General features: G+C 35.6%; 1 protein-coding gene across 3 annotated transcripts in view; it reads left to right on the forward strand.

The window, feature by feature from the left end:
- Positions 1-25171, forward strand: part of BRINP3 (BMP/retinoic acid inducible neural specific 3) — a 489588-nt gene that overhangs the window by 13835 nt on the left and 450582 nt on the right. For all 3 annotated transcript variants that reach the window (XM_061382185.1, XM_061382186.1, XM_061382184.1), the window contains exon 2: positions 10076-10361. In XM_061382185.1, the coding sequence (XP_061238169.1) occupies positions 10126-10361 (236 nt within the window). In that variant the 5' untranslated portion in view covers positions 10076-10125. The remainder of the gene's footprint in view (positions 1-10075; positions 10362-25171) is intronic.

The following is a 25171-nucleotide window of genomic DNA, read 5'->3' on the forward strand; positions in this document are numbered from 1 at the left end:
GTGTTACTTTTTATAAATTTGTTTAAGGGAAAAATGCAAGAATTAGCAATTCATAAGAAAAAGAAAAACTTAATTTTGGTTTAATTCCTATATAAACCCAGTAATAAATTGCATAGCTAAGAGTCAGAATGACTTTCTTTCCATTTCAGCATATTACTGTTTACTTCAACAGATGCGCTAAGATAAAGCAATGACTTCTCTATACACCTGGTGAAGTATGGAAAAGAGAGTGGCAAAATCCTACCTATGTATATTGGGTTCCTTAAAATCCTACCTACTCCACTGGGTTCTTTAAAAATTCAATACCTTTAGGGATTTCCCTGGTGGTTCAGTGGCTAAGGCAGTGCTTGTGATGCAGAAATTCCAAGTTTGATCTGTACTCAGGAAAGTAGAAAGTCTCACATGCTGCAGCTAAGACTTGGCATCAGTTCAGTTCAGTCCAGTTCAGTTGCTCAGTCATATCTGACTCTTTGCAACCCCACGGACTGCAGCACGCCAGGCTTCCCAGTCCGTCACCAACTCCCGGACCTTGTGCAAAGCCATGTCCAGTGAGTTGGCGATGCCACCCAACCATCTCATCCTCTGTTGTCCCCTTCTCCTCCTGCCTTCAATCATTCCCAGCATCAAGATCTTTTCTAATGAGTCAGCTCTTCGCATCAGGTGGCCAAAGTATTGGAGTTTCAGCTTTAGCATCAGTCTTTCCAATGAATATTCAGGACTGATTTCCTTTAGAATGGACTGGTTGGATCTCCTTGCTGTCCAAGGGACTCTCAAGAGTCTTCTCCAACACCATAGTTCAAAAGCATCAATTCTTCAGTGCTCAGCTTTATAGTCCAACTCTTTTATCCATACATGACTACTGGAAAAACCGAAGCTTTGAATAGATGGACTGTTGTTGACAAAATAATGTCTCTGCTTTTTAATATGCAGTCTATGTTGGTCATAACTTTTCTTCCAAGGAGTAAGCGTCCTTTTATTTCATGGCTGCAGTGATTTTGGAGCCCCCCAAAATAAAGTCTGTCACTAAATAAATATTTAAAAAAATCAATACCTTTAAATAAACAATGTCTAGATTAAGGAAGAGCAGTTTTAGGCCATTTGAAGACTAAAATTATAGATCATAACTATAATTGAATTAAAGTCATAAATTAATGCATCATTATTGAGATGATATAAATCACTGAATAATGATACTCTCATTCTTTTATTAAATTTGACTATGTACTACATATAGTTCATGAACATTCAAAGTTGGTAATTTGTATGTACATGCATATCAGAAGATGATGTGTCATATCATGCATGCATGTTTGAATATGTCAAATTTAATATTTGAGTTTAATTGGTGTTCATGAAACACTATACCTTTAAAATTATTTTTGTTATAGCCAGGGATCTTCCTTGCTAAATGTAACTATAATATATAAATATATGTATATTTTTAGCTGTAGTCTTGAGTTTTCACACTATTGTTCTTTCAAATAATACTTGTTTGAAATGATCCTCATATTCTTGTCCTTATCTGGTATGTTTGAGAACATAATAAAACTGACCTTATATAAAAATTTTTGGCTGCATTTCAACAAAATATGAAAGTCATCTCATTCCTCTGAAATGGCATTATGCCTCCCATCTTGAGACACCAGTTCTGTTTTATGTATGTTGGATAGTGTTTTTTTTGTTGTTGTTATACTATACTATAAAACGATTTATAATCAGATTGAGTAATCAGACCATTAATCTTGTAATATCTCTGAAGATCAGATAGGTAAATTAAATCAATCTGACCATGATTATACTTTTAACAATAAATAACACATACACTCTGAAAACCTTAGTTTTCTGATTTTTGTTTTTTAGTTTATAGTAGTACATCTTAAAAGATATTAAACTGAGTAACATTTAGCTGATTAAGCTATAATCTTTATTGAAAACATTAAAGTATGTGGAGCAGACATGCTTTGAAAAGCCATCATATGAAAACCTATATTATGAAAATTCATAATATGTAGTTACTCAGATCACTTGCTTACAATTGCCTGAGATAAAAGGATCCCATTTTCATTTTATTTTCTATTTTTATTATTTATATTGTCCGTTTAAAGATTTTATTTTGTTCAAAAGCATTTCATTAAGTGGCAACGAAAATCCTAATAAATAAGTTTCACTATGCAATTAGTTCTAATTTGGCTGTGGTGTGGTCTAACAGAGAGCACAGTTTTCGGTTTAAGTTCAAGAGAAGTGCTTGAACCCTTGCACTGCTGCATGTTCTTTCGCCCTGAACTTCAGTCATCTAAATAAGTAAACGGTGATAATAAAACATGCTACACTGTGCCTCTCGGAGGCAAAGGAGGAAATATTGGTAAAATGCATGGCATATCGAAAGATCTTAATATAGGTTTATTTTGTTGTGAAGAAATTAAATATAGCATGTCATTTTCATCATCAGTCTCTCCCCATCCCCTACCTTCCAAAGCAAGCCGCCAACCCATTCCACTGCTGTATCTATATTATTATTCTTTAAATTCAGCAGTTGCAATACTCTGTGACACACTGCACTCATTAGTGGGAAGAGGATTTGTGTTTGACTTTGCCCATGAGCTCTCATTCATTTGGTCTGTCTATTGAAACCTTGAATAATGGAACATAAATGAAAAGTTTCCTAGCTTTCCCTAATTGTGTGTGTGATCATGAGAATACCTTATATGTCTACCTACAGCTAATAATTAATAAGGGTGCTTTCAGATCCTTGTTCTTAACAATTTTTGAACATTAAGAATGCTTTGCTTTGGTACTGCTTGAACATGTCATTTATGATTATGATTTGAACACAGAAACTATGACCTCAGAACTCCATTTCTCTCTTTTCTCAACTGTCAAAGCCAGTGCCATCCTGAGGCATAGGTCAGTTGCAAACTCCTCCATAAAACATTCTTTTTTTTCCCCACATTGAAGAAGTTTTCTTAACCTTGCCATCTGTATCACATTAATTACACCTCAATTTAGTACTTAATTAATCATCATTTATTCATTCACTCAAACAATACTTATCAAACAATTTTATTTCAGACACTTTGCTAACTGTACTCAGTTGCCATTAAACTAGGAACAATTATTGTCCTCCTAAAATGAAGTCTAATTGGGGGCAGGGGAGATATGCAGACAAATAGACATTACACAGATAAATATGCAGTGTCGATGTGCTATAATAGGTGAAGTAATGGCTTCATAAACTATGACTGGTTAACCTGGAAGGGTCACGCAGAAGCCTTGTGGAGGAAGTCACAACCTAGTCTGAAGCTCAGAGATAGGGTTCTGTTTCGGCAGGTGAAGAGGTCCAGGTAGAAATCATGGTTCAGGTTAAATAAACTGCGTAAGCAAAGGTGCTGAGGATAGGGAGAAAGTGAGGAGAATTTGTGGAATAAAATTATGGCTGGAACAGAGTTGATGTTTGATTGATAATGGTAGTGGCATATACACGGCATGGGGTTTGAATGAAGTTAAACAAGGGAAGACACTTAAAAAAATTATTTATTTGGCTGTGCTTGATATTTGTTGCCACAATGGGTTTCTCTAGTTGCAGTGAGTAGGGGCCGCTCTCTAGTTGTGATTTGTGAGCTTTTCATTGCGGTGGCCTTCTTGTCGCAGAGCCCAGGCTGTAGGGCGCACAAGCTTCAGTAATTGTGGTGCGTGGGCTTTGTTTCTCAGAGGCTTGTGAGATCTTCCTGAATCAGGGATCGAACCCTTGTCTCCTGCACTGGCAGGTGAATTCTTTACCACTGAGACACCAGGGAAGCCGAGGAAGGAAGTTTTATAAATTTTCTTAAGAGTTTGGATATTATCCAGAGGGCAACATCATGATCACAGGCGTGTGTGTGTGCTAAGTTGCCTCAGTCGTGTCCAAATCATTGCGACCCTGTGGTCTGTAGCCTGCCAGGCTCCTCTGTCCAGGAGGATTCTCCAGAAACCTAGAGCGGGTTGCCTTGCCCTCCTTCAGGGGATCTTTCCCACCCAGGGATCCAATCTGTGTCTCCTGCGGCTTCTGTATTGCAGGCGGATTCTTTACTGCCTAATTACCGGGAAAGACCTCATGATTACAGAGTGGGAGTAAAAGTGGTGCAAGCTCAAATTTATTTATTTATTTTTAGGAGGATAGCTTTGCAGTTAAAAAGACAGATTGGAGAGAGTCACATCAGTGTTAGGATGACCATTTATGAGCTATTGTAGTACTTCATACAGGTTCTGGGAGGTTAGTAGGACCTGTGGTCTCCTCCCTCCTCCTTTTAGCCCCTCCCAAGAACTCTCCTGGGTGAGTTTTATGAGACCTCCTGTGGGCTGGAATGCCCGTCCTTTCAGCCCCTCAGAAATTCTTCTGGTTAGTTTTCAGCCCGTGTTTTCCTTTTGAGAGACAGGCTCAGGCTGGTGGTTACCCCTGTACCTGGCAGAGGAAGGTAGTTTCAGTCATCAACCTTTCCCTCGCAACAGGAGGAAGAACTCTTAGAACTCTGGAACTGGACGGTAAGGAAAAGTAGATCTGAGTGAATGGAAATATCATTTGTAAGATAAAGCACCAGAATAAGAAACAAATGGAAGAATGTTGATTTTCAGTTGACAGAGGTATCTGTTTCTGACAGAGATGACTAGGGGCAGTGCGTCCTGCCTTACATACGGCATTCCTCAGTTAATTCTGAACTTCTGAGGTTCACACAGAAGTGGTATTTTTCGTGGCCACTAGGGTTTACATCCATCTCACAACATAGCAGAGTGTTTTGTACATTGTAAATGATGGATAAGAGTTACTCTTTTATGCTTATTTTCTATATTAAGTAGGAATATAAATAATGACTAAATGTGGAGACGCTATTAAAAATTTACAGTTATAATATGTTTTAACTTTTCCATCACTTATTTACTTATACAGTGTTATATTTAATAGTTATTTAGAGCTCGCATTTATTTCATTCAGAGCTAATGTTTATTTCAATATATAATAAAAATATATAATATATGATAAGATAATAATGGGGCTTTGGAAGTGGCCCTAGTGGTAGAGAACCCATCTGCGAATTCAGACACATAAGAGATGAGGGTCAATCACTGGTCGGAAAGATCCCCTGGAGGAGGACATGACAACCCACTCCAGTATTCTTGCCCAGAGACGCCCATGGACAGAGGAGGCTGGCAGTCTATAGTCCATAGGGTCACAAAGAGTCAAACACAACTGAAGTGACTCAGCACACACGCATACAAGATAATAGTATGCTATATACTAATAGAATTTGGAACTATTTTATACAAATATGCTTATTTTATAATATAATTATTCTTTGTATACCTGATATATTTTTAAAATATTTGATGTATAAATATAAATGTTTATATTTGATAGAATAATATATTACATTTCATTATTTGGAAGAATGTGGCTTTTTAAATGAATGCTATCACTTTGGGAATTGGAGACTTTATTTTGATGATTCAAATATGTATATTTACAAATGTAATATTAGTGATTACGCAAGTTAAGAAGTTACTTTGTGGAGCAATGCAGTAGTTGCTCATACTGAGAAATTTAAAGAATGGGCTTATGACCTTGGCAAATTAGGCAATTTTCTTTCGATTTTTGTTCCATACAAAACAATCTATAAGGGATTGAGATAGAAAAAGAGAGAAATACTGACTAGAATATGTGGTAAAACATAAACAATTGGTTAATCTAGTTGAAGGATATATGTATTTACTAGTTTCTTAGCTTTTCTGTGCATTTTACATTTTTCAAAATAAAAAAAGAAAGATCTTTGACACAATTATTTATGAAACTTCTTGCATTCACAAGGTCCCAAGTGGATTTTATTCCCTCAGAAAATATTTTAGACATTTAGTAAAAATTGGTCTAAATGCAGATGTAAAAGCAATCATATAGCATGAAGTGTTAATTTTTTAATAAATAGGAATCATTAGCATTGGAATACCAACTAGATATTGGATAATGAATTAATATGGTTTACATGATGACCCTCAATGATTTGACTAATGATTCTAAAGGGTAGTAAGTCTGTATCAGTGATTCGTAATCCGCTTTTCATCTTTGTAATTTCAGTTACATTAGAAATTCACCTGTCATATGATAGAACATATTTTATTTTACACATTTCCATATTCTATGAATTTCAAATATACATAAGGTGTCACATTTTAGGTAAAAGTTGTGCACTACTACCCTGGAATAAGATTATGGAGGGTTAGTGAGGAAGACTAGTTTAATATACTAGAAAATGTATATATATATCATATTTTATGTATTTATTATGTATTACATGTATTGGTATATATTACTAAGTATGTAATATAGTCTTAGTGTGTTTTTTTCTGAGTAGATTCTCAAGGCCATTAGGTATTTACAAGTAATAATAATGTGTGAATCGATAATGTTCTCACTAAATTTTATTTTATGAGAAATAATTTGTTACAAGTAGACCATGTACTAAATATATATTTTTAAATAGTATGATATTTCAATAGTCTTACTTTCTTTTATTTTATGAAAAGGGAATCTAGAGCAATACTACTTTTTAATATAAATTCATGTTTTTGTTTTTAATACATTTTTTACCCTAAATCTCTTTTATTATTCATAAAATATACCCTTACATGTTCTGTAAAGTATTGTGCATTGACATTGTTATTTCCTTAATTGTTCTCTTAGGCACTTATGCCATAGGGTGGCAGAAAAGTTGGGAATGACTTAGTGACTAAACAACAAGAAAAAGAGAACAGAAATCTGCCTGGGCTTCCCTGGTGGCTCAGCTGGTAAAGAATCCACCTGCAATACGGGAGACCTGGATTCGATCCCTGAATTGGGAAGATCTCCTGGAAAAGGGAATGGCTACCCACTCCAGTATTCTGGCCTGGAGAATTCCGTGGACTGTCTAGTCCATGGGGTCACAAAGTGTCAGACACGTCTGAGCAACTTTCACTCACTAGGCATTTATTCAGGAATAGTAAACTTAAGATCATTTTGAACTATCCCTGCACTCCAGGGAATGGAATTGATGAATTATTTATAATTTTCACTTTCATGATTTCTTTTCCTAATAGTACCTCTGAGTTTAGCTGTTTACTTGTGACTTCCAAATATCCTCAAAGGAATTCTACTCATTACTTTTGCCACTGGTAATATAGCTCACAAAGTTATCATATTATAATAAGGACAATTCAGTAATAATTTTAAAATTAGTATTCATGTACAAGGGTAATTCACATGTGCATTTACCTGCTTTTGTGAAAAATCAGGTAAATGATATCCTTTTGTTCATGAATATGGAGCCTAATGGTCACTTGTTCTAAGGATTTTTGAAAGCCTAAATATAATAATGTGTTAATGTATTTTAACTCTACTTGTCTTCTCGTTTTGTAACTCTTCAAAGTTATTTCTTAAAGAAGACTTCAACAGAACTGTTAGGTATTGTACTTGGGTCATTGTTGTTGCTGTTGTTTAGTTGCTGAGTTGTGTCCGACTCTGTGACCTCATGGACTCTAGCAAGCCAGGCGTCTCTGTCCATGGGGATTCCTGGGCAAGAATGCTGTAGTGGGTTGCCATTTCCTTCTCCAGGGGATCTTTCTGACCAGGGATTGAACCTGTGTTTCCTGCATTGGCAGGTGGATTCTGTACTGCTGAGCCACCAAAGACCTTAAAATATAATGATTTCTATAGATCCTCCAAATTACTTAAATTTGGGCAGGATTCTTATTCCCATGTGCTAATAAACTGTTTTGTCAGAAAAACTCATTTCTAAAGAGAAGAGGGAAACATGTACACATATCAGAAGTTGAAGAAACACAAATAAATCTAATGCTAACATTTTTAGGCAGTTTCCCTGTACACAATTAAAAAAAATCTTTCCAGCTTTCTATATATTACAAGTAAGAATTATGAAGATCTTGACACATATTCAACCTATTTGTAAAGAAAATATTAAAAGCAGTTGTTCTGGGTAATTATACTAAAAATTACAGAATTTTAGGATAGTACCTTAAGTGCCATCTGGGTCAATCATATCCTACATTTATGTTAATAACATGCTGTATCTTAACAAAATCATGTACTTGACGTTAAAGAGTTGGATTTAATTTGATGGTATATAATTATATGATTTTGTACCAGTGTAAAATATGCTTTAAAACACTCCTAATGTCCTTACTACATGCTACTATTCTAGATACTTTAGGTAAGAAAATACAACTTTTTGGTAGCAATGATTGTGTTGTTTATTTGAATATATTTGATCAAGAAAATAAAATTTGTTTCGCAAAGATAAGAAATATTTGTTCGTCATTGATGTGTTATACCTTACCATTATACATAATAATAATTCTTAGTTTATGAATAAAAATGAAATATATTGTTTTTAAGGTAAATGGTATAGCTTCCACATAAAACCAATATGGAAGAAAAATGTATTTTCTCTGTCAGTTATGACCTGAATCATTTGACAATGTTATGTTTCTACAAATAATTAATGGGGATTCAGGGTCTTTTAACTCCTATTCCAAAATCATTTTATTATATGATATTGTCCTTTCTTATGATAAATCATTTTTAAAGTATTGTCACTTGTAAGGTGTCCCACATTGCTTACAGATGAGGTCATTTTTTAGTCCTCACATTTAAAATTCACCACAGGAACAACTCATAATACTGGGGTGAATTAGATAGTGTATGGATATTGGACCTTATAATTGTATAGAGGGTGAAACTGAATCTGATGACCTAGGTCAATCATATCATATCATTGTTTTGAGACACGTTTTAGTTGCAAAATTGCTGTATATCTTTCATATTGAAATAGTTTAGGATTATGTTATGAATTAAAGGTTTATAACTAAAAGCAAATTAAGCTTATCAATCAGTTTAACCTAACACCAAAGAAATATGGCAACCATCATAGTTAAAATGTTTTACTTAATACTGTGCATTTTGATTGCTCCCTAAAACAGATTTTACTGACCAAAAATGCTCACAATCAAACTTTCTTGCTAGTCAGAATTTATTTACTGCAGAGTTTTCTGTGCTATAAATAATAATATTGAAAAGGTTTTGTGAGATGGAAAGTAAAATTGAATTCAGATATTTGTAGAATATTTTGCATAACCTATAGATATCGTATCAGTTGTTTTGTGTAAAGTCATTACACTGAATCACACTGGGATGGTGCCTCTTGTTACTTTAGTTTTGAATGCCTATAAAATTAGTGTATGTATTTTCATAGTTTATATATAATATGCATCTTTTTGTGTGTGTATATGAATTTTATTAGTATGCCTATTTATCTTTTGAATAACACACAGATGCACATTTAAATCTTTCAGAGTCCTAGAAATTATTTAATTATGATTCTGTTTAATCAGGAAAGTTTTTCCCTATCAGAATAATGGGAAAATATCTGAATAAACATGCTTACCCCCACTCCTACCCACCTTCACACCCATCCATCTATCTAAATATAGAGCTAGATAAATGGCAGATGCATAAACACACACACAAAATTATTTATGTATTCTAAGACCCACAGTTCCATTCCGTCTTAGTTTATCTTTGTTATGGAAATAACTACCTGTATAATTTTAATTAATTTAAAGCCTATCTCTAAAAGAAGTAAAGGATAAAATACATGTAGTGTTAAAATTTATAACATAACTTATTAAATAAACATATCAAGTGTTTCTTTTGAAACTGTTCAGTGTCATAAAACATTTTTGCTGAAAAAGTAATTATGAGTGAAAATTTCTGATGATCATTGCTCACAGTGGGCTTTAGCGATCCACTGTATGATGTTGCCCTGACAAGGTTTGCTGGAACTCAGTGACTTATTTTCAAACAAATAGAGAAGCAACCTAAGTATGAAAGAGCTCTGGAAAAAAATCATTTTGGTGTACTGCTTACGATTGACTTTTGCTATCATCTAATTTAAGACAATGGTATTAGACTTTTTAAAAAGGATTTTCCACCTCAGCACCTTAACTGCTAGAAAAGAACCTCCCAGGGGCTAACTAATTGCCTGTGTATTTTGTCTAGGTGTTGAGGGAAAGCTAAGAGAATGAAGGCTCTAAGTCCCCAGTGGAAGCATGATATGGCGAAGCAGAGCTGGTGCTGAATTGTTCTCTCTGATGGCTCCATGGGAGTGGATAGCACTGAGTCTTCATTGCTGGGTTTTAGCGGTTGCTGCTGTTTCGGATCAGCATGCCACAAGCCCCTTCGACTGGCTCCTCTCTGATAAGGGACCCTTCCATCGTTCACAGGAATACACAGATTTTGTGGACAGAAGCCGGCAGGGATTTAGCACAAGATACAAGATATACAGGTATGAAGCAAAGGGAAAGCAATGGCAGAAATGTCTTCCTTGAAGGTGGTGGATAAGTAAGTTGCTCTAAGGGCAAGTTTCAGATGGAAAAGGGTTTATATGAAGGGTTATTATTTGCCGTTCACCACGGTAAGGTTTTCTGGTTATTGCAAAGCATTTCTTGTCGATGTAACTTCTTCCAGAAAAACTGGATAATGGTGACCATTTGTGTACCGCTCCCAAATTCTAGACTAAATTTCAATTCACTGTGAGGCTGGGTTTATCGCTTTAAATACTCAAAATTTTAAATCAGAATTTCTTGAATGGCATTTCCTTTCTACCTTGTACCATGCTTTGTTACCTTTTTTAGCTTAAATGGAGATGGTATCTTCTACGAATCACTGAGAAGTTGAGTCACCTCATCATTTTTTACCTGCAAGGTAATTGCACATTCAGAAGCTGGAGGAAATGGCCATGGGATAAAAAGGAAATGCACATAAATAGGATCTGGGAGCAAGGGCCAAGAAAAAGGAATAGATTGAGATATATGGCCTTTAACTTTCACTGCTCTTCTAAGCTTGAATCTAAATAAGTTACACAAAAGGAGTCATACATTAAATCTGTCAGACTGCTTGCTTCCCACAAGTGCAGTGAATCCATTAAGTAGAGGGGTATCCAAGTGGTTGCCTGAATGGGTTAGATTGCATTGATCTATGCCATAAAGAACATTTTATGAAGGTTATCGGTTTGGTTTGTTTTTTCATGATAGAAGTTTACAATTCCCAGTGATTGGTTTAGCATGCATGCAGAAGCAACATTTCATTTTGTATTAGTGTCTGTATCTGTGTAGTTCCTGTTATATAAATATTTTATTTTATGTTATATGCGCACCAGAGGGCACTGTGCTTCTGGTCTGTATGTAGTCTCTCATATAGCATTCTGAGAACCGTATAAATCATGCATATTTACAGAAGAGACTGAGGGTACTGAACATGTTCCGTAAGGCATCACGCAATTCTTGCTCTATGTGAGTGTGTGTCCCTTTCTTCCGGGCAGCCAAGAGCTCTGTCACAAGTCTGCAAAAAAGAATCATTCTACTTTAGTAAATGAAATGACAAATATTAAAGATTTCCTTTCTGAAATGCAGTCAATATATTATGATTCCAGTTATAATCATTTTTACATGTTTTTGTGGGTTTAGCCAGATTTCTTTCACAGACTGAGTGAAGCTATTACATTTCAGAGAATGAGACTGTGTTCTGTTTCAGCATTCTGCAGAAAAATTTTTAACAGTCTCTCAAACAGACGGATGCCAGAGCATGTCTCCAGGATCTATGGCATCTCTGTTGGGAGGTCTGAGGTCTTGTCTTGTGTGTGATTGTTGAGCTTTGGATTATCGATTGATTGGCTGTGAGTTGCAAACATGGCTTGACATGTGTACAGAGGTTCTTGGCTGAATGAAAGAGGCAATCTTTGGATCACCACAGTGAAAGGTAATAAAGAAAACAATGCCTTGGGGTTGGTTTGTAGGGTTCATGCATTCCCTGTTGTCTTCATGTTTTTCTATTCATAAAGACCTTCAGTAACTCTCTACTCCTCATCCTTTTAATGTTTTTACTGTTGTGTTGTTGAATAAACGTAAATGGGAATTGTTTATTTATAAACAATGGAATAAGATGTCCGTGTCCTTCTGCCTGGACCAGACTACAACTTATATAACCTTTGACACAATGGCTGATGATGCTATGATCAGTGATGGTTGCTATAAAATGAACGGTGTAGTAGACTCAGGAGGATTCCATTTGCCTTGGCACGTCGAGTATTTCCTCACATTTCAGAGAATGCTGTCTACCTATCTGTTTGATATAATAGATGGGTTATATGGGTATGAGTTTTCCCTAGTGAAGTTGACCTTATTTTTGAGAACTTGAGAATCTAAATTCAAAGATTAGAATGGCTTTCTGGCTTTGTTTAGTTCTTACCTCTGTTTTAAATATTTGTCTTAATAATTTTTAGACTTATGTTTCATAAATGTTTAATTACTGAATATTTAAGACACATAAGTGGAAAATTTGTATTTTTCACTATTAAGCACTAAATTTATCATTTTAAGGGACCATATCATTTTGAAAAGTGATCAAAATCTACAAGTGCTTATTACTGTCATAATCTTCTTTTTGCAAGTTATTGCATTGATGTAATATCTGAAATGCTTTAGTTGTAAATGTACAACATATTAAGCATGAATAATTAGGTCAAATTTCTTTCAGTTGTCAGTCTTCATTTTGTCTTCTTTTCCAGTAACATATTTTTCTTTTCACCTCAAATATAGAACAACAAGATCATAACAACTGAACATTGCCAGAATCATAGTTAGAACTTAAAATAAAAGGAACCACTGTTTTTTTTTTTTTTCTTGATACTGTGCATTTGTGTCAACTATCAAGTCTTATTTTTAAATTGAAGTGTATTATATTTTTAGGTTTTATTCTGAAGCTACGTTAAAAATATGAAGTGATTACTTTATGAGAAGATCAATGAATTGAAGACCTAGAATGAGGTTGCTAACACTTAAATTGTTATTTGGTTAAATATTAAAGATTGGGTTTTCTGCTATATTTTAGCTAAAGATGGATAATGGAACTTAGGGTAAGCATTTTAAGCAAGTGTTCTCACTTTTAGAAAGTGGACTCTGCCGGGAAAAATTTTGCCCCGTGTGAAGCAAAGACTAGGAGTACACTTGGCCCCTTAATAAGTGGAAGCCTTGTGATGGCAGTTATTATGTTCCGAAACACCCTCAATCAGTAGGCCCACCAGCAAACATATAATTTCTTCCACACCATAGAAATCCTCATCCTTTAAATAAATTATAAGGGCTCTGAACAAGGGACACACTTTTAGTATTTCTGACACCATTATCTTGAACCAGGGATATGAATTCTAAGATAAAATAGATGGTGATTTTTATCCCACAAAAAAAGATATTTCTCATGTGTAAATCCATATATGTTGCCAGAAAATAAAAGTCTTTCCCCACCCCCTAACTTTTACCATTCTTTTTTTAACCACATGTGTAAGAAAATCATGGGGGGAAGTAATGATGCTTTTCTTATAACTTTAAAGAATGATATTACTATGTATCAATTTACTACAACTTAGCTCGCTTCCTCAGAGCGATCTTTCAAAGCAAAATTTGGGTGAGAATAAGAGACAATAGGGATAAATATGATGCCTTATTGGTCTTCTTGGTAATGTTCCCTGAGAAAAATTATATTTAAAGAATGACTTGGAAGGGATAAGGTAGTCTAGACACAAAGTGAGTGTATGGACACTTCGTGACAGGGGTATAATGAAATAGACTGTGGGGGAGGGGAGAGTTTCGAATAAACGGTTCTGCAGTTTGCGTAGCCATGTGAGAAAAGCAGTTTCCCAGGTGGCTCGGAGGTAACGAATCCAACTGCAATGCAGGAGACGCAAGAGATGCAAGAGACGCGGGCTCAGTTCCTGGGTTGGGAAGATCCCCTGGAGGAGGAAATGACAACCCACTTCAGTATTCTTGCCTGGAAAATCCTGTGGACAGAGGAGCCTAGTGAGCAATAGTCCTCTGGGTCAAAAAGAGTCCGACATGACTGAGAGAGCACACACATGAGAAAAGTAGAAATGAGATCTCGTTCCAGTACCATAGTCACAAATCTACTTTATAGGGAATAAAAATCTAAATAAGAAAGGCAAAAGTATTACATTTCTAGGAGAAAAACAGAGGAAAACACTTTCAGATGTGTATGTATTTCCTAGAATTCAAAGCATTAAACAGCCAAAAACCCTGATCAATTCAGGTATATTAACATTAACAAGAGTGTCCGACAGCTTCTACTTCGTGGATGACCGGCTGGTGATGCACAACAAAGCTGACTATTCCTACAGCGGGACGCCCTGACTCCCCAAGCCACCCCCTACCTCAGGAGGGTCCTGGGCCCACAGCCATGACCACCCCAACACTCACCTCTCAACCCCGGGTCTTCTGTTGGAGGAGTGTTGCCGAAGCCCTGAGCCAGTGTTGGGAGGGAGGGAGCCTGAGGTCCCCCAGTCCAAGCCTGTGCAGCCCATGGGGCCTGGCATGTGGGGTGGGGTTGTAGCGGGGCTGTCCACCTGCACATTCCAGGAAGACCTCCAGTTGGAGGAGTAGCCAGGACTTCCGGACAACCTAGTTGGCCCTAGCCTCTTGGACCCAAGTTGCAGAATAGAGATCCCCTATCCAGGCTTTTCCCCAGCAGGATCCTGGATGAATCTCCCAAGCAGAGTGTTAAGTTCAAGAAGCATAACACAGGAAACATTTGCACATAATCTGATTTTATTACACAAAGTTCACAAAACAGGTAAAACTAAATTATATTTAGATATGCATACCTAAACATGGTTGGTAAAACCTAAAAAAATCCCCAAGGAAATGACTATAATAAAAGTCAGGATAGCAGTTATCTCCATGAGGATTGGAGAAGGATAGGATTTTTAAGGGAAAATGAGTGATCTCTAAAATAATAACAGTACTCTTAAATTGCTTAATTGTTACACTCATGCATAGACTCTAAATATTTTTGACAATTATTCATATGGATTTTATATTTCAAAATCATTTAATAAGTAAATACATATTGTGTCAGCTTTGAATTAAAAAACTGGAATCCTCAGATTAAGTAGATTAATTTTTTCTTTGAGTTATTCACAAATTCAATATTAACATTTATTAAGCCCTTTTGTATTCTATAGAAATGTTCAATTATGTGAGTAATATGTGCTCTGATACAAAATTATATTTTGGTACATATACATGCATTTCTGTACAAAAATCAGATTTTTCCTTGTTGCTTACAAAGACCTTTCATTTTTTAAATATGTGATTTTTACTGCAGCCATTTATTGATGATACTGTATCAATTTCAAAAAGCTACCATCCAGAGATTTTAAATAGTATGTCTGTAAACAGCAGACATGTTAAAAAAATAATTAAAACCCATACTTTTGAAATTAAATTTATTAATCATTTTACCACAGTTAAGTAAAACCAAAAGTTTCCATAGATAATTGACCACATCTTTGGAATTAAATCTTCTAATATATAAAAACAAATCCTTTGCACAACTTACGTCTTTCTCTGTTCATATTTATTAGTCAGGTTTGTTCAATAAATATATCCTTGATTTATTTGCCATAGATGTAATAAAATTGTGTTAGATTGTTGCAGTCACATCTCCTGGTGACTCAGATCTCCCCACCTCTACGACTTTGCATATTTGGCTTTGGGCTTGGCATTCACCTTCTTTTGTCAGTGTGGCATCAGCAAATATGATGCAAGTAGAAGATTATAAAAGTGTCTGTGCACTTGCCTTGCACTGGATCAGATCTGAAAACAACCTTTGAAGAAGTTAAGTCTAGACCGATAGAGCAGAACAAACCACACAGAGCAGAGAGGAACCAGGCCAGATAATGTGTTTTGGACCTCACAGCCCCCAGACAGAAACAATCACCACATGAGGAAGTGGGGCCATCCCAGGATACTCAGACCTAGCTGATCTGGTAGAAAACTGAAAACTACATTGGTAATTAGGCATACTGGAAGAACCAGACAGCTGAGCCCAGCTCATAATGCTCATTCATTCACAGAATCATTATAAGCAAACACCAAATCTTTCTTTAAGCCTCTAAGTTTTGGGAAGGTTTTCTATGCACGACATATAATTGATATAAGTATTTTTTCATCAGGAATATAAATTGGCCAGGTATTTATTAGTGATATAAATAATATGATAATCATGATATCATTTACAAAAGAACATTAAGAATGTATATGCTTTTTAAAGAAAAAAGGAGATTCAGGTTTAAAATGTCTTCTAAATAGCAGTTCTTTATAGCATCACTTTAATTTTTCTGTTTAAACTAGTGTAAATTCAACAGTTCCATTGCTCAGTCATGTCCTGACTCTGTGCCACCCCATGGACTGCAGCATGCCAGGCCTCCCTGTCTATTGCCAACTCCAGGAGTTTACTCAAACTCATGTCCATTGAATTGGTGATGACATCCAACCATCTCATCCTCTATTGTCCCCTTCTCCTTCTGCCTTCAATCTTTTCCAGCATCAGGGTCTTTTCCAATGAGTCAGCTCTTCACATCAGGTGGCCAAAGTATTGGAGTTTCAGCTTCAGCATCGGTCCTTCCAATGAATATTCAGGGGTATTGAAAGCTCATAACACAGTAACTTGGTTGGTATTCAACTTTGTGCCAGAATATGAGAAGCATTTTAATGGTTATATGAATCAATGATTAGAAAATATATTTTAATGCTTAAGATAGAGCAAGCCCAGTAGTCTTGACAGAGGTGACACTTACTGTAAATACAGTTGGGAATTATATCATTACTATCAGCTACCTGCTCAGAAACCCAGAGTTGGCTCCAAAGACTGAAGTGACTTAGCAGCAGCAGCAGCAGCAGCAGCAGGAACTGTGTAGTTGTCTCTCTCCTGCAGAACTCTGCCTTGTGATGTAACCAGAGTATAAATATTCAGTTTCTCTCTTTTCCATGATATTTGGAGATGGTAGTTCTCAAGAGTAATGTGGTAGGTAGAGATTTTGGCAGATAAGCATGACCCAAGATCCCCTGGAGAAGCGATTGGCTACCCACTTCAGTATTCTTGGACTTTCCTGGTGTCTCAGATGGTAAACAATCCATCTGCAGTGCAGGAGACCTGGGTTCAATCCCTTCTGGGTTGGGAAGATCCCCTAGAAGGAGGGCATGGCAATCCATGCCGGTATTCTTGCCTGGAGAATCCCCATGGACAGAGGAGCCTCGTGAGCTACAGTCCATGTGGTTGCAAAGAGTTGGACATGACTAAGCACAGCACAGCATGCAATATTTGGGACATACTTACACTAAAAAATAATTTGTTTACTTACACTTTACTTTTACTCGTTGCCACATTTTATTTGCAAAATATGGCCAGTCTAGGAGGAAAAAAGTGATTATGACATTAACGATTATGTATCAGTGACAAAGATGCCCAGAAGTAAATTTGGGACAGGAAAGGGAAGAGCCCAGAATGCAGTGAAATCTATCTTTGTAGCATTTAAGTGGAGTGGGAAAATTTATATTTAAATTCTAAAAATAGGAACTGGGAAAAATAAGTTTAAATATTATTGCAAACCTTAAGGGTAAATATAAAAATCAGCATTACATCTTAAATTTCCTTGCTACGTATAAAAACAAACATATAAAAGTTTAAAGGTTAAATAAAAATAATAAACATAACTTAAAACAAGGTGGCTACAGAACAATATAGTTAATGTAATGAATGTAAATATTCAATCTCCAAAAATAATTGGAATAAAACATTTACTAAAATATGCTTCTTATAGCAAAGTTACCTAAAACAAAATTGCACCTAACAGAAAAGGCTATAACATGTAAAAAAGATGATCTAATATATTAAAATCCATATGATACTCTAGTGGATAATAGTGTTTTATGGAGCATGTATATCTTCCCTGATGGCTCAACGGTAAAGAATCCGCTTACCAATGCAGGAGACATTGGTTCAATCCCTGGGTTGGGAAGATTCCCTGGAGAAGGAAATGGAAACCCTCACCAGTATTCTTGCGTGAAAATTTCCATGGAACAGAAGAACCTGGTGGGCTACAATCCATGGGGTTGCAAAAGAGTTGGATGCAACTTAGCTACGAAATAACAACAACAAATGGAGCATCCGTATAGTGTAGACTAAGAAAGAGTAAAGATGGAACTAAATTCTGTGATTTTATTACATGATTATACTTTCATATGTTATGTCGTTTAATCATCTAACCAACCCTCTTAAAATAATTCCCAGTTTACAGGTTAGCAAAATAAAAACTTAAACCTTTTTCCCTTTTGTTTACCCCTCCTATCCCTGAATATCTGTCCTTGTACCTTTGATACTGCTCTAAAATCATCTGTTGTCTCCTCTGAGGTATGAGTGCCTTGGTTGGAGGCAAGACCTTTCTAGTTTCTATTTTATTTTTTAAATTTTATATACCTCATCTTATTTCTTTATTTCTATTTGCCTTTATATTCCTAGAACAAGAAGTTGCTCACTTTACATTTGGGCTGCTTCGTTTCAAAATCAAGCTCATCTCATTGAAAATATACCCTCTTGAATCCAAGCGCGGAGACTTGAATTGATTCCTTGTCACTAACCGAACTGTTTAACCTCAGGCTTGTAAGTTAATTTCTCAGGCTTCAGTATCCTCTTTTGTAAAATTAAGGATGCTCTAGATTTCTAAAGATCCTTTGAGTTATAAACTTCAGTGTTAGCAATCCCAAAAGCAAAATGGGAAAATATCAGAACAAATTGATAAGCATGAAAACGAAAATCAATTGAAGTTAATTCTCCTATCTGCAGCCTTTTGTCTTTTGCAAAAGTCACTTATAAATACTTTTTAAAAATAATATATAAAAATCTCTCAGATTACTCTGTGTTCATGGGTACCTAAACCTAAATTTTTTAATAACTTCCATTCTCCTCATTACTTCAATTCTTTTCTGTTTTGTGTATTTGTACTGTAGGGGCTATAGTGAGGAAGCTATTTTTCCTAGTTGGTTGATTTTCCATAAATCCTTCCATTAGTCTGTTAGCACAATACCATTCAGTGATAAATTAAGGAGAGTATTCTAGGTAGTGAGTTTTTATATAAATAACTTTAATTAAATATATCTACTCAACAACTCTAATTACATCTCCAATTTTGAGAGTAAACCATAAAATAAATTTAAATTTTTGATATTCAATTCTAATTCACAATCGAATCTGCATATGAATTCATACTTTGTATCCTTTAGTTGACACTAGGAAATTTCAGTGAGGAAGAAAATAGAAATATTAATTCAAGGCTTTAGGAGTTATAATGGAATTTCAGAAAAGCAAGTTCTTAATGGGGATTGTATATAGCCTCATGATAAGTAAATACATGCTTTGCAACAATTAATAGCATTTATAAATAATAATACTTAGCCTAAAGTATATTCACGTTTGTTTCTATTGTATTGAAAAAAAATGAACAGAATTCCTAGTTCATACAATTATTTATAGAAGAGAAAATAACAATTATGATTTTTGGCATTCAGACAAATACATTATTTGATTATTTGTTTCTCTAGTTTCATCTTACCAAGCACTCTAATTCTTTACTACCCTTATCTCTGTGATCTTCTTATAAATTTAATTGCCAACATTATCAGTATCGTTTCTTGTTATCATTGCTCTGTGGGTTTTGAATTGCTAAGATGCATTTTTTTTTTAAACTGGGCACTATTCCAAAAATGCAAAGTTTAAAACTCAAGTGAAAAAGTTGAGTAATAATAGTTTTAAAGAGTTTCCTTGGCTTTTTTCTTGAGAGAGTGTGTGTGTATTTAAAAGGACTGTTATGAAAAAAAAGTCTTTAGCATTATATTTCTCATTGTAAGTAAGAAAAGGTCCTAAAATGGCATTTATTATGTCTTCTTTGTTTTAATACAAAAGTAATGGCGCTAGCGGTAAAGAGTCTGCCTGGCAATGCAGGAGACCTAAGAGATGCAGGTTTGATCCGTGGGTCAAGAAGATCCGCCTGCAGGAGGGCATGACAGTGCACTCCTATATCCTTGCCTGGAGAATCCCATGGATAGAGGAGCCTCATGGGCTACAGTTCATAGGTTCACAAAGAGTCGGACATGACTGAAATGACCTAGCGTACAATGATGCAATTGCTATTTAATTGCAGTATTTTTAAAAAATTTCCAATAATATTCCAAAATATTAGTTATAAAATTAAGATTATTTTACTATTTTTATTTTAACAAGCATATAACATGAACAGGAAAAGAATCCTCACCTTCATGTTTTAACTTCCAAAGTTAAAGCTGTAATTTATACTGAATATTTATGATTTTTAGTAGAATACATTTATTCAGTTTCTATCATCAAACCATTCTTTTATAGAAGTAACAACTTTCAGTTATTTTTGAGATTACTTTTTCTGTAAATTGCTTATTTTTCCTATTATTTTCAACTGAAATTGTAATTCCATAATTAGACTTAGGATGTAAACATTATCCACTGAAGTTCATTTGGCCTAGAGAAGAGTTTTATATCAATTAATTAGTAATATTTATCCTTGGAATTTGCCTCAGACTGAAGTGATATATGAAATACATAGACTTCCAGCAAGTGTTGGTTGAAAAAGATTACTCAGAGAGTCATCATGCAGTGTTTATTTGACTTTTATCTATCTCTCTAAATATTCCAGTAAACAAATGCCATGTAAATGTAAAAAGTGTACTATTTATTGTATCAACAAACTCAGGAAAAACATTAATAAACCATTTTGGTTTAAGAGTAAAAGCTTGTAACCTTGATTATAGGTGTAGGAGACAGTTTCATGCTCTTTGCTTACTATTAAAGAATTACTAAAGCTTTTCAGCCGAGGGCTTCCCTGGTGGCTCAGAGGGTAAAGCATCTGCCACGCAATGCAGGAGACTCGGGTTTGATCCCTGGATCGGGAAGATCCCCTGGAGAAGGACATGGCAACCCCACTCCAGTATTCCTGCCTGGAGAATCCCATGGACGGAGAAGCCTGGTGGGCTATATATATAGTCCATGGGGTCACAGAGAGTCGGACACAACTAAGTGACTTTAATATTCATATATATATATATATATATATATATATATATATATTCGGGATGATTTACCCATGGTCAAGGCAGAGTTTTCACAATATGTGGAAGTAGTTCACTTATGTACAAGTCTGTTATGAAGGCACCGGTATCTCTAAACTCCAGTATATATTTGCAGACATGTGACTACTTTTGTGTCTGTCTCTACTACTTTTGTGTCTGTCTCTACTTTTTTTCAGTAGTCTTCTTTTTTCCAAATAAGTGCAGTCTCTTTGTTCTCTTCTTTTTTGACACAATTTAAAAGAGCCATTGAGAATGGCCTTGCCTTTCATTAGCAAGTCCTTTTTCTAACAGACATTTCCTTGGCTGCTCACTTAAACAGATATTAGCAGCTAGCTCATTAATTAAACTACCTCCCTGTCAGTCTGAAATTAGCAAAGGCTGGACTTGGCTGTGGGCTTGTGCGCGGCTGTCTTATCTTAAAGACACACACTACTATAGCTCCAAAACAGAATCAAACTTTAGATTTAAGTAAACACACCCATTTAAAGTTATAAAGCAATTCCTCACAAAATGTAATCTTTAAAAGATTATTCATTGTATAAAAGTATTTTTTATAACAATCATTAAATTCATTACACATAAGAATACTTTTTCATACTTATAAAAAGCAAAGGGATAATAACTTTCTTTGCATTTATTATTACAGAAGATGAACTTTTTAAAACATAAAGTCAAAGATTCTAATGATTAAAAATGTCCTTAGCATTCATCTATTCAAATCAATGATATTTAATGCATGCTGTGCAATCCGTATATATAATACTACTGTCAAATGGTTATCACCCCTTTCTTTCAATGTTTCAGTGGATTGAGAACTCACTCTTTCCCAAGAATACAGAATCAGTGGATGAAACATGACACTTGGGAATGCCTTCCTGGTCAAGAGTCACGATTTGTGAGCTTGCATCTTCTAACCATTGTACCAAATCTCTCTCTTCATTGTTTATTCACATCATAGTACCCAGGTATCCTATTCATCTTCAGTTTTGTAGAAATCATACCTCTCCGTATATGTCAGTCTGACTCTTCTACTTTGGAGAGCACTGCATGTGTGTCCATATCTCATTGAATGCAATAGAAAAGCCTTTTTGGCCTGTTTGACAAATTTATCAAGAAAATCTGTTCTTGATCATTATAATCCAATATCCTCCTTATTTCAAATGTGCACATTTGAGAAGAATATCTCCTCATGGATTGCAGCCTACCAGGCTCCTCCATCCATGGGATTTCCAGGCAAGAGTGCTGGAGTGGGGTGCCACTGCCTTCTCCAGAAATTATTTTAAAAACCTTTAAAAAGGTTATGGATGTAAAAATATTTTTTAAAAAAATATAGCAGAAAAAGAGTATAAACAGATCTTTGAACCACATCATGAGAAAACTTCCAGCTAGATACATTTAAGTTCTTGCAGTGTTAAGCACTGTATCAGAAATTTCAAAATCCCAGCGTTCTGAAATTGAGTCATTTTTCTCTTAGCACTTTAGGTTTCAAAACTTGTCCTGCCCTGGAAAGACATGAGGCTCTAGTTTTTATTTTTGTATTTAATGGAAATATTCATATGTTGCATTTCAAGGGCATTGATGTGTTTGAGTTGATGACTTAGACTCCACCGAGGATATACATAAGGTATACTTGAAATCTGAAAAACTGAACTCAGATACATTTAACTCAAGGGCTTCAGATAAAGCCCTGTGGTTCTGTATTAACCTTCAGGCTTTTCCCTAGTGTCCCCATAAAGGATATTATTTTTGACCATGTTAAATGCAAACAAGGTACAGTTGGATCCCACAGGGTGTGCTTTATGGCCTCATGTGCGGGGCAGGGAGGGAGTAAGGGCAGGTCTAGTGGAGGGGCTGGGAAAGGAGGGCCTGGGATGTGCTGAGTGTCTGGGAGGCTCAGAGGATGGGGCATGGGGCCTGAGGGCCTGCTGCTAAGACCACTCTTCCCAGAAGGAGCCAGATTGTGGGATCTCAGAAGTTACACCGGGTGATGAGGAGATGAGAAACACTCACATGCCCTGGGTACCAGAGGCCCCTGGCCCCAAGCTCATGTGTAAGCAACCTGGGTCACAGCACCTATCCAGTAAACCCAAATCCTCGTGATAGCTCCCCGATAACACTCAGATATTTGACAGAATACGGACTTCTTTGTTGATCAACATGTTAGGTTAACTATGCCATCTATGGAGGAAATGAAATGAAATTTCCTATTCTTCATTTTCTTTCCTAACTTTTTAAACTTGCATAGAATGCAATCCAGAACAGTTTTTCCATTTTAAATGTTGAAATTATGTTTGCAAATCCTTATTATTAGGTATGACCATATAGTCCTTATACTCTACTGAAAAGGTTTTAAATCATTTTTTGTTTCACTTGACCTTTAGCTTAAAGAGTTAAACTACTTATTTTTGGCATTATGTTAATTTAATCCTGCTCATAGAATAGAGAGGTGAATGGAACTAAGGGTAGGACAGAGAGAAGACTAAGGACTAAGAATTACAGAACTAAGGTTTATAGAACTTGGAATTATAGACTAGGTTTCAGGCCTGTATCTATCATTTACTTTTTGTACAAATGTATAAAATGGTATCACCTCTCTTTGTCTATGAGTCCCTATTTATTAAATGAAGATGACAGGAAATTCTATAACTTTATTTCTAACCATGAGATTCCACTGAAGCATAGTCCCTGATGGCCTCTTTTTGAAGAAAGTGTTAGTTGCTCACTGTTGGTTAGCTGACTCTTTCTACCCTGTGGACTGTAGCCCACCAGATTCCTCTGTCCATGGGATTCTCCAGGCAAGAATACTGGAGTGGTTAGCCATTCACTTCTCCAGGAGATCCTCCTGACCCAGGAATCGTACCTGGGTCTCCTGCATTACAGACAGATTTTTTTTTACCACTGAGCTGCCAAAGAAGCTCCAAAATTTATTCACTTGGCTGCACTGGATCTTGGTTGCAGTACATGGGATCTAGTTTTCTCACCAGACATTGAACCCGAGCCTCCTGCATTGGGAGCCTTGAGTCTCAGTCCCTGGACCACGAAGGTAGTCCCATAGAGAAACTGTGTTTGTAAACATGCCATAGAACTGACTGCATTTTTTTTTTAGGGTCATTATTTGAATTTGTTTTGAACATGGTTTTATAATTTAAAGACTTTTACTTAGTGAACTTGATATCTGAAAATAAAGAACTCAGATTTTTCTAGAATTTCTAAAGTTCCTGTGTAATTTTTCAAGATAAACAATCTTCAGTTAAGTTCAGTTCAGTTGCTCAGTTGTGTCCGACTCTTTGCGACCCCATGAATCGCAGCACGCCAGGCCTCCCTGTCCATCACTGTCTCCCAGAGTTCACTCAGACTCACGTCCATCAAGTGAGTGATGCCATCCAGCCATCTCATCCTCTGTCGTCCCCTTCTCCTCCTGCCCCTAATCCCTCCCAGCATCAGAGTCTTTTCCAATGAGTCAACTCTTCACATGAGGTGGCCAAAGTACTGGAGTTTCAGCTTTAGCATCATTCCTTCCAAAGAACACCGAGGGCTGATCTCTTTTTTTTTTTTATTTTCAAAAATGAGTTGACTTTAAAAAAAAAATGAGGAAACAAAGATGACAACAGAAACAAAAACATGGGGAAAATGGAAAAGATGTAATTAAATGGTAGGCAAAAATCTACATAATGAATAAGCACATTAAATGCACAGAACTGAGGATTCAAAATTTTAAATATAGACATTTTCAGAAGGTATACAGAAACAAGACATAGCATCCTTTCTACAAGAGGCATACTTTAAATATAAAACATAAAGGTAGGCTTAAAGTAAAAGAATGGATAGGTAAACCATGTGTATCATGTAAGAAAACTAGACTCTCATATTAATATTAGTACTACTTAAGTTATACTTTGACGCAACAAGAAAATGAAATATTTTAAAATTAGAAAATAGTAAATTCTAAAAAGGAATAAAAATCATAAATATTCATGCATTTAACAAAGCCTCAAAACATCTGAGAAAAATTTGACAAAATTAAAATAAAAAACAAATTCACAATTATAGTTGCATAGTTTACAATTCCTTTCTCAAGATGATCTCTTTT

Source organism: Bos javanicus, chromosome 16 (assembly GCF_032452875.1).
Source record: "Bos javanicus breed banteng chromosome 16, ARS-OSU_banteng_1.0, whole genome shotgun sequence".
NCBI classification, from domain to species: domain Eukaryota; kingdom Metazoa; phylum Chordata; class Mammalia; order Artiodactyla; family Bovidae; genus Bos; species Bos javanicus.